The sequence below is a fragment of the Paramormyrops kingsleyae genome, chromosome 1, assembly GCF_048594095.1.
Source record: "Paramormyrops kingsleyae isolate MSU_618 chromosome 1, PKINGS_0.4, whole genome shotgun sequence".
NCBI lineage: Eukaryota > Metazoa > Chordata > Actinopteri > Osteoglossiformes > Mormyridae > Paramormyrops > Paramormyrops kingsleyae.
In genome coordinates, this window is record NC_132797.1 from 32881950 (window position 1) to 32897953 (window position 16004).

General features: G+C 45.0%; 1 protein-coding gene across 2 annotated transcripts in view; it reads left to right on the forward strand.

Annotated features, from left to right (window-relative positions):
* The first annotated feature begins 511 nt into the window (after positions 1 to 511).
* The window catches only part of LOC111840798 (guanine nucleotide exchange factor VAV3), a 51283-nt gene continuing 35790 nt past the window's right edge, over positions 512 to 16004 (forward strand). For both annotated transcript variants that reach the window (XM_072714071.1, XM_072714079.1), the window contains exons 1-2: positions 512 to 1100; positions 11514 to 11630. In XM_072714071.1, the coding sequence (XP_072570172.1) occupies positions 882 to 1100; positions 11514 to 11630 (336 nt within the window). In that variant the 5' untranslated portion in view covers positions 512 to 881. The remainder of the gene's footprint in view (positions 1101 to 11513; positions 11631 to 16004) is intronic.

A 16004-nucleotide genomic window follows, 5' to 3' on the forward strand; every position in this document is an offset into this window, starting at 1 on the left:
GGCGCGGAGCGGGGCTGGGTTGGGGGGCCCACAGACTACTGTAGCCTAGGGGCCTCCGTACACCTTAATCCGCCCCTGACGGCACCCTTAACCCCTACCAATCACTAATCTTATAACCATAAGTAACCAACCCAAATACAAAACTTTTGGCATTTTTACTCTTTTGATTGCATTCACAGATTTTTTTTTTATATATAAAACTGAGGTTATCCAAATGGGGACCTCAAAAGATGTCCCACAATTTGGTCCTCAAATGTTATCTATGCAAACCCACACACAAACACACACACACACACACACACACACACACACACACACACATATATATATATATATATATATATATATATATATATATATATATATATATATATATATATATATATATATATATATTAAATAAAAATTACGAGGAGCAAGAATCCCGGGGGGGCTTTTTCTGTCGCCCTTCTCCGGTCGCGCAAATCGGCCGGTGCTCAGGGGTATAAACAGGGTATTTCGGAAGAAGCTGCGCCTATTTAAACGGAACACATGAGAAGCTTGGCGGAAGACAGAGACCGCAGAGGCCAGGGGGGTGTGGGGAGCGGGGGTGAGCGATTGAAGGGCGAGCTGAGTCGAGCCGCGTCGAACTTAACCGAACTGTGCCGAGCCTATCCGAGCTGAGCCGAGCCACCTACTCAGTGCGCAGAACGGCAGCAGCGCGCTGGATGCAGCGGTTCGTTTGTGCGCGTCTCCGGCGAAGTGGGAAGTGGATGTGCATGCTTTTCAGTTTCATTTTCAGTCGGGGCGCTTCACACTCGGCAGCTCTCATGGTTTTATGAAGTGACCGGCTGCCCACCAGAGGGATTGGCGCTTTTTCTGCAGCACCGCGAGTGACTTTAATGGGCTCCGGAACCATGGAGCACTGGCGACAGTGTGCGCACTGGCTGATCGGCTGCAACGTGCTGCCACCCAACCACCGGGTGACATGGGAGTCGGCGCAGGTCTTTGACCTGGCGCAGACCCTGCGGGACGGAGTGCTGCTGTGCCAGCTGCTCAACAACCTGCGGGCACAGAGCATCAACCTGAAGGAGATCAACCTGCGGCCGCAGATGTCACAGGTACGCGGACGGCGGGGGCGCGCACCGACACTGCGCCCGGATAACGGAACCCGGGGGAAAGGAGTCAAGACAATTATAAATACACACGTTATCTAGGGGTGTTTTTCTTAAAAGTAGAAAAAAATGAAATATATGGTTTGGCGGAGATAGTTATCTTTGGCTTTTTGAAGCCCCTTTCACTCTAGCAGAAGTTAAATCGGCTAACACCTCAAAACAGACGCTCCTGCCCTCTGTAGGTGATGTCTCATTTAACTTTGCGTTTTTTAATAATAGATTTTGGAGGTGACATCATGAAACCTGCTGTAGGTTTTAATCCAGCCTATTGCTAACGTACGCCTCACATTATGAATTTTAACAATAGTTTATATGTGTTTTAATAAGACATAATATTCAAATTATAAAAGAAGAAGAGGTATAAATCTGTAGCTATCATCATCATGCGAAGGCCAGTCAGTCACTCACTTTTACACTGTTTTTACACTGGCCAGCTAAGAAGCATCTCAGTCCTTTGACAGACTCCATTCCTGAATGATTCACAAGGCAGGGTCTCACAGTTAGCTGTGAGGACTCGCAAAGCGATTTCCCCATTGATTTTTTTTTTTCCGGATGAAAATTGAATTTTACCCCTGAAGGCCCAACTCACCCTTTAGGTGTGATTACCTGGATCAGACACGGCCCTCAGACGCGAACTGGGCTACCTCATTCACTGTGTGAGGGGGTGGAGCACTGGTGGTTTGAGTCTGACACTGGGAAATGGATTAATCAGAATCACCATTTGGACTGTCTGGTGGATTATTGAGAAAATCGAACCCGTGTTTGTGAGAGTGGGCTGAATGGGGGAGAGCAGGAGCGTGAAGGAGTTACACAGGGGGGTAGGGGGGGTGTCATTCCCACGCTGGGAATCTGACTTTGGGATTCCTCATTTGCACCGGTCAGATCTCTCAGCAAATTGTCGGCCATACCAGTCAGGCTGGGAAGCCCGAGGAACAGCCGGTGCACTGTAGAGGGCAACAGCGCATCATCTGCAGCAGTGCGTCACATGACATCAGACTGCTAAAACGATTGGCTGGCTGCCTGGACCACGTTTCCTCTGGGTACCGTCAGAGGGGTGAAGGAAAACGATCCAACATATTGAACATTAAGATGAAATTCACATTAATGAGAGCCCTGAATTATTCATGGGAGCAGCCAGCCATTTTATCATCTGCAAATTACTGCATGGGACCCCCTCACAAACGTGCAGTCTGAAGCAGGCCACTTAGCTTCTAGGTGCTTAATGTGCTCCTAAAAGCACCGGACCTCCTGGCCAGCGCTGGCGCTGTAATTAATACGCGATACATTACTGTCGATCATGATTTAATGAGCAACCCTTGGGAACATGTCGGTGGGATCTGTGATTAAGGCACGAGCATGACGGGCAGAGTAGCCACTCAGGTAACATGAAAGTTTCCAGATGATCACGGGGCTTGAGCTCATGGTCACAGAAAAGCTGTCGGGCACCGTGACCCCGGCAGCCTAAGGCGGTTCTCGAACCCTGCAGCCTTTTAGGAGTTTGCTCTTTTATTTGCGGCGCGCATCTGGCGGTTCCCTGGAATGTGTTGGAGCATGTGTGCCTACAGGAAGCTGTAACAGGTGCCGAAAAGGTGAGGTTCAGTTTCCCTTTTAAGACACTTTGTGTGCCAGTGCGTGAAACCGCAGCTCGATGGTGAGAAACAGCTTGGCGATGGTGCCCCCCGCAAAGTTGCCTTTCTGAGACGGAGGCTGGGAAAAATATAACCCCCAGGGCAGGTCCAACTCTGACACCCGACGTTTGAAAACCCTGAGAAACTGAATCAGTTTGTTTCGGCATTTTCCCAGAAGGCTGCAGGTCTGGGTAAGGGCCATAGCGATTAGATAAAACCCAGCAGGCCTGAAATAAAGCCATGTTTTGGTATCATGAAGCATATTATTCTTATGTTGTTTGTGCGTGAAATGCTATTATCGGTAGCGACGCCCATGTTTTGCGGTAATCAGCATTGCTGTAGCTGTTATGTGGCATTAATGCCTACAGATAATGTCCATCCATCCATCCATCCATTTTCTGAAAGCACTTCTCCTCTTCAGGGTCACGGGGGTCCAGAGCCTATTCTGGAGGCTACAGGCATAAGGCAGGGACCAACCCAGGATGAGGCACCAAACCCATCGCACTCACACACCATTCACTCACACACCATTCGCATACACATGCACACCTATAGCCAGTTTGGAAACCTCACCATGTTTTTAGATTTGGGGGGGAAACCAGAGTACCTGCAGGAAACCCCACAACATCACGGGGAGGACATGCAAACCCCACAAACATGGAGCCACGGCAGAGGCTCAGACCCTTGTCCTAGAGGTGTGAGGCGACAGTGCTAACCACTGCCCCACCATGCTGCCCCCTACAGATAATGTATCAAAATAATTTCATCATCCCCCTGTAGACTGTGGATACACTTCACTCACAGGGCCCCCCGTGGAGCTGAAATGCTCGTCAGCACGCAATCGCCCCCGCCCCTGCTCAGGACCACAGCTTCAGGCCTACATTACGCCAGCTGTGCCCTTGGGCTTGGGAAGAAGGTCATGGTGACTGGCATCAGGGGGTGAGATGGGAAGGAAGCAGGAGGCTTCTGGGCTGTGCCCCCCCCCCCCCCACTGCTGTTATTGGGTTATTTAATCAAACTCAAAGTCAGTGTTTTTTCTTGTATGATTATGGCCACATTCATACCACGTAAGGGACTCAAGGGAAAAGCCTACAGGAAGAATATAAAACTTTTACATTTACTTTACATTTTACCATACATGATAATATATGGAAAAACATGTTTTCCACCTTCATTTGGAAATCCATCAGGAAATTCATGTTATGGTCTCAGAACTCAAAGTGAATGCATCAACGGAAAAGGATGGTTTCCTTTTCAAAATACTCCACTAATGTGGAAGTACTGTTCATGATTCAATTCAAGCTCATTCAAAGGATTATGTATAAAAACTAATAATGACAAAACATTCATTTAATATGCATTGTACATCAGTGCATTACTTATGTGTTTTTAGCATGAATAAAGGACATACAGACATGGACAAATTTGTTGGTACCTTTCCACAAAAAAAAAAAAACCACAGCTATCTCTGAAATAACTTGAAATTGACAAAAGTTTAATGACATCCCTTATTGTTTATTCCATATTTAACCCAATGCAGACTTTGCTTTTGATTCAGTTGAATATTTTATATAAACAAATGAAAATAGCATGGACAAAAAAGATGGTACCCTTAATTCAATATTTTGTGGCACCACCTTTTGCAGCAATCAATGCCAAATAACGAACTATGTACTTCACAATGAGACGTCTGCATTTGCCAACAGGTAGTTTGGCCTACTCTTCCTGAGGAAACTGCTCAAGCGGTCTCGGGTTCGAAGGGTGGTGTCTCCACACTGCAATTTTCAGATCTTTCCAAGGATGTTGTGGCTCATGGAGGGCAATTTAAGAATAGTCCAATGTTTTCTCTTCTTGAATGCTTTTAGCTGTATGTTTTGTGTCATTATCCTGTTGGAGGACCCATGACCTGTGACTGAGGCTGAGCTTTCTGACACTGGACAGTATGTTTCATTCCGGGATGCCTTGTTAGTCTTGAGACTTCATTGTGCTCTGCATAGATTCAAGGTTCCCCGTGTCAGATACAGCAAAGCAGCCCCTAAACAAAACTGCCCCCCCTCCATGGTTCTCAGTAGGTATGGTGTTCTCTTCTTTTAAAGCTTCATTTACCTTCAGTACACATAGAGCTCATGTGACTGGCCAAAAGCTCAAACTTTGGGTTGTCAACATGCATTTTGGCAAATTCCACTCTGGCTTTATGTTTTTCTGTTAATAGTGGAGCCTCCTGGGTCGTCATCCATGGAGCCCATTATTGTTCAAAATGCGATGGATGGTGCAATCAGAAAATGACGTACCTTGACCTTGGAGCTTAGCTTGAATGGTTTTGGATGGTTTCCTTGGCTCTTTTTCTACATCCACACTATCCTTCTGATCAACCTGGAGCTGCATTTCCTCTTGCATCCACGTCCTGGGAGGTTGGCCACAGTCCCATGAACCTTATACTTTTTAATAATATTGGCAACTGTGGTCACAGGAACATGAAGCTGCTTGGAGATGGTCTTATAGCCTTTACCTTTGACCTGATTATCTATAATCTCCTTTCTGAGCTCCTCAGACAGCTCTCTCCTTTGCTTTCTCTGGTCCATGTTCAGTGTGGTGCACACAGTGATACCAAACAACACAGTAGCATGTTCTTTCCCTATAAATAGGCTGAATGGCTGATGAAAAGCTTGACGGCACCTGTGATACTAATTAAGGTTAAACACTTTGTTTGAAACATGACTATAATGCAAGGAAAATAGTCTCTTTAGGGCTACCAACAAATCTGTCCATACTATTTTAGCATATCTTTGCAAAATAAACAACAAACCATTTCTATTCACAATTTTATTGGTTTACTCTATCACATACTAATGGCATGCAGGTATACATTAGACAATTGCTTTTAATTGAATCACTTTTCATGAGAAATTAAGCATTTTTCAGTGAGCTGAAAGGGTACCAATAACACGTCTGTATATGACTATTGACACGTTTAATATGGTTTGTCCATGAATGAGGCATATATATGTTTGACGGTACATTCATTTCATATGTATTTTACATCGGTAAATTACATATACCTCTAATGACACATAAAGTTAATATGGATTGTGTATTTATTGTTAGTGTCATATAAAGAGCTTATATGATTTCGATGAGATGCTTAACAGTCATATGTTATTTTTAAAAAACTGTTCTATATGGGCAGATTCCCAGAAACATGGATGTTTTATAAGTCAAGTACTCAAGGATCGTCTTTCTCACTTGCAGGTTTTTGCAATCATGTTATTAATAAGCATCGATAAAATTTTTCCATCTCGATTACTCGGCAATATGGTGGAAGGCAGACGAGATGATGGTCAAAATATAGTATGAGAGCTTTAGTTGTGTGGAAGCACTTGACATTAAAAGTGAAGGAAAATGCCGTTGTCTATCAGTTTTGCAAAGGATAACTTAAAAATCACCACAAAATGAATGCAAAACAAATAGCCTACATCTTAAAAGAAAACATTCAGGTTTGACAGACTCACCCAATAATGCCAGGTTAGCCATACTGTAGATGTGTCCCATTTGGCCTCTCGGAGTAGCCTAGCCTGTCTTTGTCGTCACTTTGACTTTAAATCGTTTTGTTTAATTTACTTTCTACGATTCCGGTATGTTAAAATTATCAATGCTAAAATGGTTAGTCCATCACTTAGCTTCATCATCTTACATTGTTTGGTGCGTAATAACCATATAACATTTCTACTTCGTCTAAGATCTCCTTCATTTTCTTCTTTTTACTATTATTATTTTGTTGACATATTGTGTGCTTTGGGGCTGAAAGATATTTCTGAAAGGTTCACGCTGTGATATTTTAGGAGTTTTTGCGATATTTAGGAGCTGAAAATGAGCCACATCGCCAAATAGAACTTATCTACCAATAGAGTCCGTCAAATAAGTTGGTGGCGAGTTGCGCTATGGACACACCGCCATGTTGTGTGTGTGAGGTTCACGTGTTCGGCAGATCGTCTGCTTTCCTTCTGCTGTCCAAAATCATGCATCTTAAGTGAGTTGGAGCGCCTAAACCGACCGTATGCGTGACTGTGTGCGCACTCTGTAATGGTTGGTTGATTCCTGCCTCACGCTAATTATATATAAACGATCACTCGACGAATTTTCAGATTTACAGATCGCTCGATTATTGATATAATTGATTGTGACAGCCCTAAATAACAGGCCGTGTTTGGTCCTGGAGTTTTTGACATGGTGTGGGATGAGTTCACGCTTGGAACTGCACGTATGCTGTACGGATAACATGCAGCTGGCAGGCGAGCGCTGAACACAGGTCTGTCAGGGCTAATATCCCATCTGTGTTCCATGTAGCGACTGTGTCAGTTTCATTTAATAAACGTTATTTGATAAGGTTGTTTGCCTGGAAGTAACGGTCCAGGGGCTGCATTCTCAACGTCTTTATCTTGCAGCTTATTAAGAGAAACACTTTCCTGTGTGAAATGGCCATGAAGAAACTGGAATGTTTCAGTTTACATCACAAAAGATGTGGATGTCACACCATGGGTTCTTACTGAAGCAACGCAACTGGATGATGAAGTAATCGGGTCCCCACTGTTTATAGAACAATAGAAAGCTTAAAACGTTTTCAGCATTTAACTAGATTACTTTATAATTTCACCGTTTTGTCTGAAGACATTAATTATTGTTACAGTATTGTTATACAAACTGCAGTAGAGCAAAAACAATTATGAAAACAACATCAGGCTTTTAGGAAGCTCAGCTTATTGTATTAAGCCTTGGAGAGAGTTGTGTCACTTTACAACTCCTAAAAATAAGAAGTCCAAGGAGAGATGGAGGAAAGAATCCAGAACGAGCCCGACCAGGAGCCTCTCCCTCGGGCCCTAACAGAACCCGTCCATCCTTGCTCAGCTGGAGAACCCAAACCACAATCCCTATATCTGTGATAAAAACTAACTAGATATTTATTAAGTTTGTCTGGTTACCACAAACTGATTCCTGTCGATTAACCAGGGAAACGGACTTATTCTAATAACCATGGAAATAATTCAGGTGCTAAGATGCTGCATGACACAACAAAATGACAATCAGGTGGGAGTCCAGCTGTCCCATCAGGGACAGAGATGCAACATGACCTTCTGCAGAATAAACCTCACGTGACAGTTTAGTTCTGTCATTCACATCAATAACAGATGAGCAGCCCCAGGCATTAATGCTGGTTCAGCTTGCTGACAGTGTTGATGGACCGGTGCCTGGTTCCTGTTCCTCACTGAAGAATAGAGAGGTTTGAAGACCAAGGAATTATTTATAAATAGTCAGCATGCCCACAACACGACTGCTACGGATTAACGCCGCCAGTTTATGCAGATCTTCATTCAACATTCCAATAACAGATCATGGTTTGTTAGGGTGGCCATGTTTGATTTCTGTTCCATCTCAGACCAGTATCTCACATGTCCTCTGGTGTGTCTTGATGTATACCATCGTTCTCTCCATCTCCTGGTCCAGGGGCTCCGTCTTTGCTCTCATAGCTTGAAACCCCTTCTTCTGGAAATGTGTCAGTGTGTTTTCTCGTGATGGTCCTGGGATTGGGGCACCAGTTCTCTCCTGTTCACATGTTTCCGCCTACAATCCCAGCCTCTGTTTCCTGACAGTGCAGCTGGAAATCTACTCCGGCCAAATTCCATGATCTGTGTACAATAAATATGAGGTCTCAGCATTGCTGGAGTTGAATAATTGAGCTGATTCTTGGTTCCAGTTCAGGGCGCTGGTGTGGTTCAGATTTTGAGTGATTCTGTACTGTCAGTATTCATCAAGACATTATTTGACGGATCACTAATGCTGCAGCACTGACTGTATGATTTGTAAATTGTTGATGTGTTTCAGTACTGCATAAAGGACAGTAAATATATACATCTGGTTCCAGAAAATAAGGTATTCCTGTAAATATGCATTAATAATGGTCCTGGTAACATACTTAATTTTATATTATTATATAAATACATATTATTAAGGCCGTGAATCAATTAATGCATTAATTAATTAAATATCTATAATTTTCTGTGATTAATCACGATTAATTATACCTAATTTGAAAACTCATAGTTATAAGTACTTATACATATGAATCTAAAAATTAACGCAGAATTAACACAAAGGGGAGTATCTGAGTCATTATCATGAATTATCCTTAATTATAACAATATTTTTATCCTATCTATGCTGCCTACTGGCAATTTTTTGAACAAATTATCCCAGGTAACCTCATCTTCCCCGTGAGACACTAACTGAATGTTTTGATGTAGACCTAAACTAGAATTTCAGAAATTCATTTTGGGAAAATGACACAGAACAGCATCACAAATTTTGGATATAATATTAACAGAAACTTGCTTTTCCCACAAAAGTCAATTTGCATTTGGTACACGCTGAAGATGGACGAAGATGTTTTTTTTTCCATTTTCGAGTTTTAATATCTGTATCTGATGTGGAATATTTCAGACCATATGTATGTGTCAGACCGCTCCCTCTAATATTGGTAGGGGATCTGCTGCTGGAGCTCACACAGTCAGTATTTTTTTTTGGAAATTCAAGCGCCCAGCGTTCTATGTTAAACTTGAGCTACATTACCGTGAGTCCATATTCACATCATAGTACCAGATATTGACTGTATAAAATTTGACTTAGGTCAGGTATTTTTTTAGATATTGCAGGTTTAAAATAATACATGACGCTAGAAAAAGGCCCCAAAATACCTCACCCCCATCCCTAAAAAAATAAATAAAAGGAGAAAACTAATGGCAGTAGAGACCTGAATTTTTTCCTATTAAGAAGTACAGATGCTCCTCTACTTACGAACTTTCAACTTACGAACTTTCAGACATACGAACGAAGAGGACTGTAAGAAATTGTGTTCATTGGGCTCCCGTTTCCTGTCCACAACATCAATTTTTTTTTCTGAGCGCCAGTTCCGCCTTGTACGACTTCTGGCTGATGACAGTGGTCTCTTTCAGCAGGATAATGCACCCTGCCACTCTGCAAAAATAGTTCAGGAATGGTTTGAGGAACATGAAAAAGAGCTCTAAAGAGCCAAACAAGTCCGATCCATGGGGGGCCCACCTCACAGCTTACAGGATTTAAAGGATCTGCTGCTAACGTCTTGGTGCCAGATACCACAGGACACCTTCAGAGGTCTTGTGGAGTCCATGCCTTGATGGGTTAGAGCTGTTTTATCAGCACGAGGGGAATCTACACAATATTAGGCAAGTGCTGTATATATAGGGAGATGAGAGAAGTAGAGATGAGATTCATAGAATGAGAATGAGTTTAGCTTCATGCTGTTGTATTCCTTTGTATTGTATTGATAAATTAAACTATTTTAACTATTTTTGTTTTAACAAAAAGCACAGTGAGTAGAAATTCTGGAAATTCCTCCACATATCAGGGGGCGGGATGTTCAGAGCTGTGGGGCATTCCTGTGGAGCTGAGGCCGTCGTCTTGGGGGATGAAAGCGGGCCACCTCGTGCCGCCCGGCCAGCCAACGTGACCTCTGACCCTCAGCCCCGTGGGCGGCCCTTAGGTGTATCGCTGTACGGAGAGCCCCCAGAGTGCCAGCAACATTCACAGGAGTGGAAATGTGCTTCCTGTAGATACGGGGGCCTCTGGGGACCCGGCGAGGCTCCTGGCCGTCTGCGAGATGTGCCGTTTCGATAAACTGGTTACCCGCTCGCTTAAATACCTCCCTCCGCGACGTGTGTGGCTCTCTCTCGTTCTCTGGTTATTTTTAGCATCTGAGGTTTCATGTTAGGTTCTGCAGATAGGGCAAAATCAGGGTTTCCTCTGCATCTAAGTTAATGCAGCCCAAAAGCATGCAGAAATGTTACATGCAAATAGGGGGAAGCACGTCGAACGTTCACAGATACAAGAGGAAATCCTGTGACATCTAATACGCTGCCTCCCTGCGTACAGGGGCATGTTTCTGCAGGCCTGAAACAGCAAAGAGAGCTTTTCATCCCTGTTACTGTTACACAGTATTGTGCATCAAATCAAAAATCAAAGTTTTAACTGTCATATTTTCCGCCTCTTGTTCTGCATTTCGTGCAGAGGTGTGGCACTTTAAATATGCTCTTTTTTATCATATTTACATTATGGTGAATTGTGGTGGAACTGTAAATTTCTCTGCGTCTGACATTAAGCAGTTTCGGGGGGGGGGGGTCTTTATTTATGCCGGAGCCCTGCTTATTGCATGAGAGCGTGACACCAAAGCACCAAACCAGCAGCGTTAAGAGGGAAACCACCCTGGTGTCAACCGCCAGTTCCGCTGAACATGGCCGTTACTGCTGGCCCTGAACGGGTGTCTCGGAGATCGATATCTGACTTACTTAGTTTGGAGCTTCCGCAACACGTCAACCACCAGCTCCTGTAACAGTGTAGGTCCTTAAACTGGAATGTAGCAGTTAACTGGCCAATATTTAAATAGTGTGGCTTATGTATTCTGGTATAAACATGGAAGCAAGAAGTAACTATGATGCCTGATTCTAAATGAATTGCATCGGGATGACATCACGAATTGTGAATTTTTATTTTAGGGCAGAGGTTCTGGTCATCGCTGTAGGATGTGGTTCATGTGCATGTTGCATGGGAGTGAACACACTTCCTGTTTCTGATGTTATTTCCATGCAATGTGCGAAATGCCGCTGTATATTTATGTGGCTTGTTGTCCCTGTTCCCTACGCCACAGTTCCTCTGCTTGAAGAACATCAGGACGTTCCTGGCCGCCTGTACAGATGTCTTCGGCATGAAGAAGAGCGAGCTGTTCGAGGCCTTTGACCTGTTCGACGTGCGCGATTTCGGCAAGGCGAGTGCCGACCGGTCTGCCATCTGTGAGGTGGCAGCCGCAGCCAGGCTGCTGATGAGAAGGGCCTCATGGGCCACACACACACACACGTGCGCACATGTAGGGTAAACATATCCTTATGGGGACCGCTCATTCATTTCAATGGGAAAAATGCTAACGCTAACTATGACAACCTTAACCCCCACCCTGCCCTAACCATAACCATAAGTAACCAAACTAAATACAAGACTTTTGGCATTTTTAGTTTTTTGATGGCATTTATAGATCATTTTGGGGACCTCAAAAATGGTCTCCACAAAGCCAAAATAGGATTTTATCACAATGTAATATAAATCTAATTACACACACTAAGAAACAAAGGCAAATTAGGCTCCTCCTGGTAAAGCAAACCCCCCTAGACACCCAAGCATCCCTTCTCAGCTCATTCCCCCGTGGAGTGTGAAACCCCCCCCCCCCCCCCCAGCCTGAGCTGACCTGCTGGCTGTTTAATGAAGCCTGTAGTGGCTTTTAATTAAACACCGTTATCTCAGTGTGTTCCTGAACATACGCTTTGACGTCACTCTCAGGTTGCCCCCCCATCTGGGCGTGGTGACACGTCATGTGTGTGTCGGCGTGTTCCTGAACATACGCTGTGATGTCATTTGTGAGGCCTGGGACGAACTCCTCACTACCCCGTAAGACAGTCACAGAGGCACAGTCTCTGCCGTTTTTACTAAGTTATTCATCCCAAATCAATTCCTCCTCCCCTCCCCCAGTCCTGTCAGTCCCGCCCTCTCAAGGTCGTCTGTAATCGATATCCGGTCCCTCTGTCCCCCCTCCACCGATTGCAGTGTGGGGAGTGTCCGCTGAGTGCTGGAGTAACTCGATAGCTTTGCTTTCCTGATGTACGCATCCACTGCTCTTCTGATCTTGCCGTGTGACGATGACGATGGCCGCACCGATTGACGGGAGGCTTTGCCCGGACGGGATGGAACATGAACATCCTCGTGGGGCCCAGTACTGTGTCCAGCACCGTCAGTCTGAGCCCAGACTTGTGACCCCCTACCTTTATCATCACAGGTTTCATTTATAAGGTCTGGATCCAACAAACCCTCCTGACGGCCGTTTGGGTTACTCTTCCTAGTGTATAGATCGCTGTGACCCAAGACACATGGCCAGAGATCTTGACAGATGATGGTGGGAGGGGAATGGATCCCATTAAAGGTGTGATGCAGCATCAGGACTCATAGGGGATCTGGTTTGTTGAGCATGGCGGCTGTCAGCCGTTTGCGCTTCCTGTCAGCTCACGATGACGGACGTCTACAGCCGGCTGCTTTCACTCAGTTTAAAGACAAATGAAAAATCATTGCACCACTAGTTTCCTGTGACCTATAGAGGCCTTTAGAGTCCCTTCCGTTATAGCTGTTTGGCCTCGTGTTCTGCTGCAGGAAGGGCTTACAGGTCAGGGGTCGGGCCAGGTCTCGGATTAAGGGGCCCAGAGCAGTGAAGTACAGCTGCAGGGCATCATAATTCTGCCCCCTGTTGGTGTTGAGGGGCATGTAAGCGTGACCACCCTCTGCTCTGGATTGTGTTCCTGAGGTCGCTAACTTTATGTCCAGCCTGGCTCGGGTTGATAGACCTTTTCAGAACACGAGTTACGGTTATTAAGCGTTAACCTGGTTATAGTCAGGTCGGTGGGGGTGGCGTGGTATGCATTGATGCCTGCAGCCACTTAAAAGCAGATGCGTATTTAATCATCAGCTATAACTCCTTAAATATACTTCAGCCAGCATTGGGGGGGGGGGGGGGGGGGCGCTCTGTCTTGATTTGAAATCCCAGTGGCTTTCAGGTCTCACTTGACAGACACTCCTGTTGGGATATCACATAACCAGTAAGGCATGATGGGTAGTCGGCGGGCGTGAGTGTGCCTGGAAACATGGTGGGGTGGCGGGGGGGGGGGGGGAATGAAGGCTGTGCAGTTACAGCAGGGGCTTCCTCTGGAAGGGGGGGGTGGGCCTCCTTATTTACTCTGAGCCGGTGTCTGTCTGACGGCTTTGCTAAGTGGAAAACTGCTGCTTCTTCTTGGCAAGTGTAGCTTGGATTAAAGGGGAAGTTCCCTTTGAGTCTCACCATGTCAAACCCACCAGGGCAGGAACTGTTCTCTCTCTCAGGCTAAAGAGAAACTCAGTGATCTGGAGAAGCTTCAGGGCAGGAGGAAGCAGCAGCCACCGCTTGACGATCGCGCCTGTCGCGCTCGGGACGTGCAGTGTGACCACTGAAGCGTAATGCAGCTTCCAGTGTGAAACGTCTTGCTGAAGAACCGACGGGCAGGAAGTGAGCATGCCCTGGGGGGTGAAACAGGAAGGAGGGGCCCGCAGCAGAGACCAGGAGAGTCACCCCCACCTCCCCTCTGCAGGAGGTCACCGCGACCATGTTTCAGCCACGCCAGCTGTGCCTGGGCCGAAAGCACAGAGTGGTGACCTCATTTCTGCCTCTAGCACGCCCCCTGGTGTTCTCATACCTGCATCCTCGGGAGGTTGCACTCGGGCAGCAGCTGTGAAGCAGCTGTCCTTCCTCTTCCTGACCTTGGCCTCAGGGCATCTGCTGGAAGCCAACAGCCACACCATATGCATGGTTACTCATGTTTCCTGTGATAGGCCATTTCCTGGTCACATGAAAGCCCTGGGGGAGGAGCCAGAGCTTCGTCAGGTGACACGTTAATGCGGTTCCTTCCGGAATGATGGTGAACCTTTATCATCCACGCATCCAACCTCTATCTGCTCCTCCTAGTCAGCCTCGAGTCACCTTCATTTAGCCCAAGTCATAAATATTAGAATTAGCCTCATTAAAAGCTACCATTGTGTAAAATGTAATTAGGGCCTGTGTGGTCTCCATAGCAGCATTCAGTGACAGAAAAATCCCCATCAGAATGTGTAACTAAGCCCATAATGTCTACATCCATGTGTGGACTTTCCTGTGCTCGCTGCATGAGACAAGTAGAACGTGGTTTCACTTTGCTGACATCCTAAATTTCCCCAGTTCCTGCATGACATCCTGCCACACCATCCTGAACAGTGTCACTGCCCTGTCTTTCTCACACCGAGGACGGAGGCAGTTTGACGTCACACTGCAAATGTGTTTATTAAATTCACAAGAAACATGAACGACTGACCAGATCTGACTAGCACATTGCCGCTTAGCAATCTGCTTCAACTGCAAACATTCCAGATGTTTGGAAGCCATTTCAACTGATAATTTCATCACCTAAATAGAATGTTAAGTCTCTGAAGACATGTGTAAATGAACTTTATTGGCTGGTTAAACCCGGTGCATGCGATGCATCCCTGGCACCAGGCATTGAATCCAAGCCTTTGCAGAGCTGAAGGCAAAGAAACGCTTAATGAACATTAATGACCATATAAACACAGACTGAGAGCAATGGGGCTCTCCGCTTACAGCGATAAACATCTGACTAGACAGCATCTCCATTTAGCCCGCCTCAGCATTGTGTATCAGATTTCTGACTGGGAGTAAGGGAATATATCCACTTACTACTAAAAAACCAGGAGAGAGGTTCACTTAATATATAAAACAGTTGTCATGGATACACAAGAAGCAGAAAATAAATGAAGAAACAGATCATAAGAGTGTTTCTATCATAAATATGTAAGAACCGCAGAGCTGGAAGGCTGTCGATGTGAAGGTCGCTCTGCTCTGGAGCTGCGGCACCATATTTAACGCTGATCTTGCTCTGAGGGCAGCGTGCTTCCACCTCTCCCCTCGGGGCTTCTGTTCTTCCCCAGCCTGGGCAGAGTCAGAGTGGCTTCGGTGGTATGAGAGCACTTCTTGTACTGCTTTCCTGTAGGTTTTCTGGCTACCTGCAGTCACACAAGGTTCTTCAATCCAGGTGAACTGGGGCCTAAGATCTGTGTCTACAGCAAGTCGATGTGTGAATGACCCCACGCCCACTTCTCCACTTCATACAAATATTAGGAGTTTTTGTTTGGCTCCTTTTATGTCTCCTAAGTAGGGCTGTCAAGATTAAGATGATAATCGTTGTGAATATTTAATGCAATTTCAAATAAATTAACACAATTAATGCGATAAACACATTTAATGACATCATTCCGCAATGCATTTTGGGGCAACCATGTTAATGATTGTACTATTCTCATTCATTCATTCTGCATTGTTATATCTGAAATATACATCCATTATGATTATTCTACATTAATTTGGTGATTGATTTTACATTTGAAAATGCATTATACCAAGTTTCAGTCTTAAGAAAAACAAGTTTTTAATCATTATTAATTTGCGATTAATTCATTGCAATTAATTCATTTTCTTTAATCGAATGATAGCCCCACTTCTAAGATCTTCAATTTTGCTGCC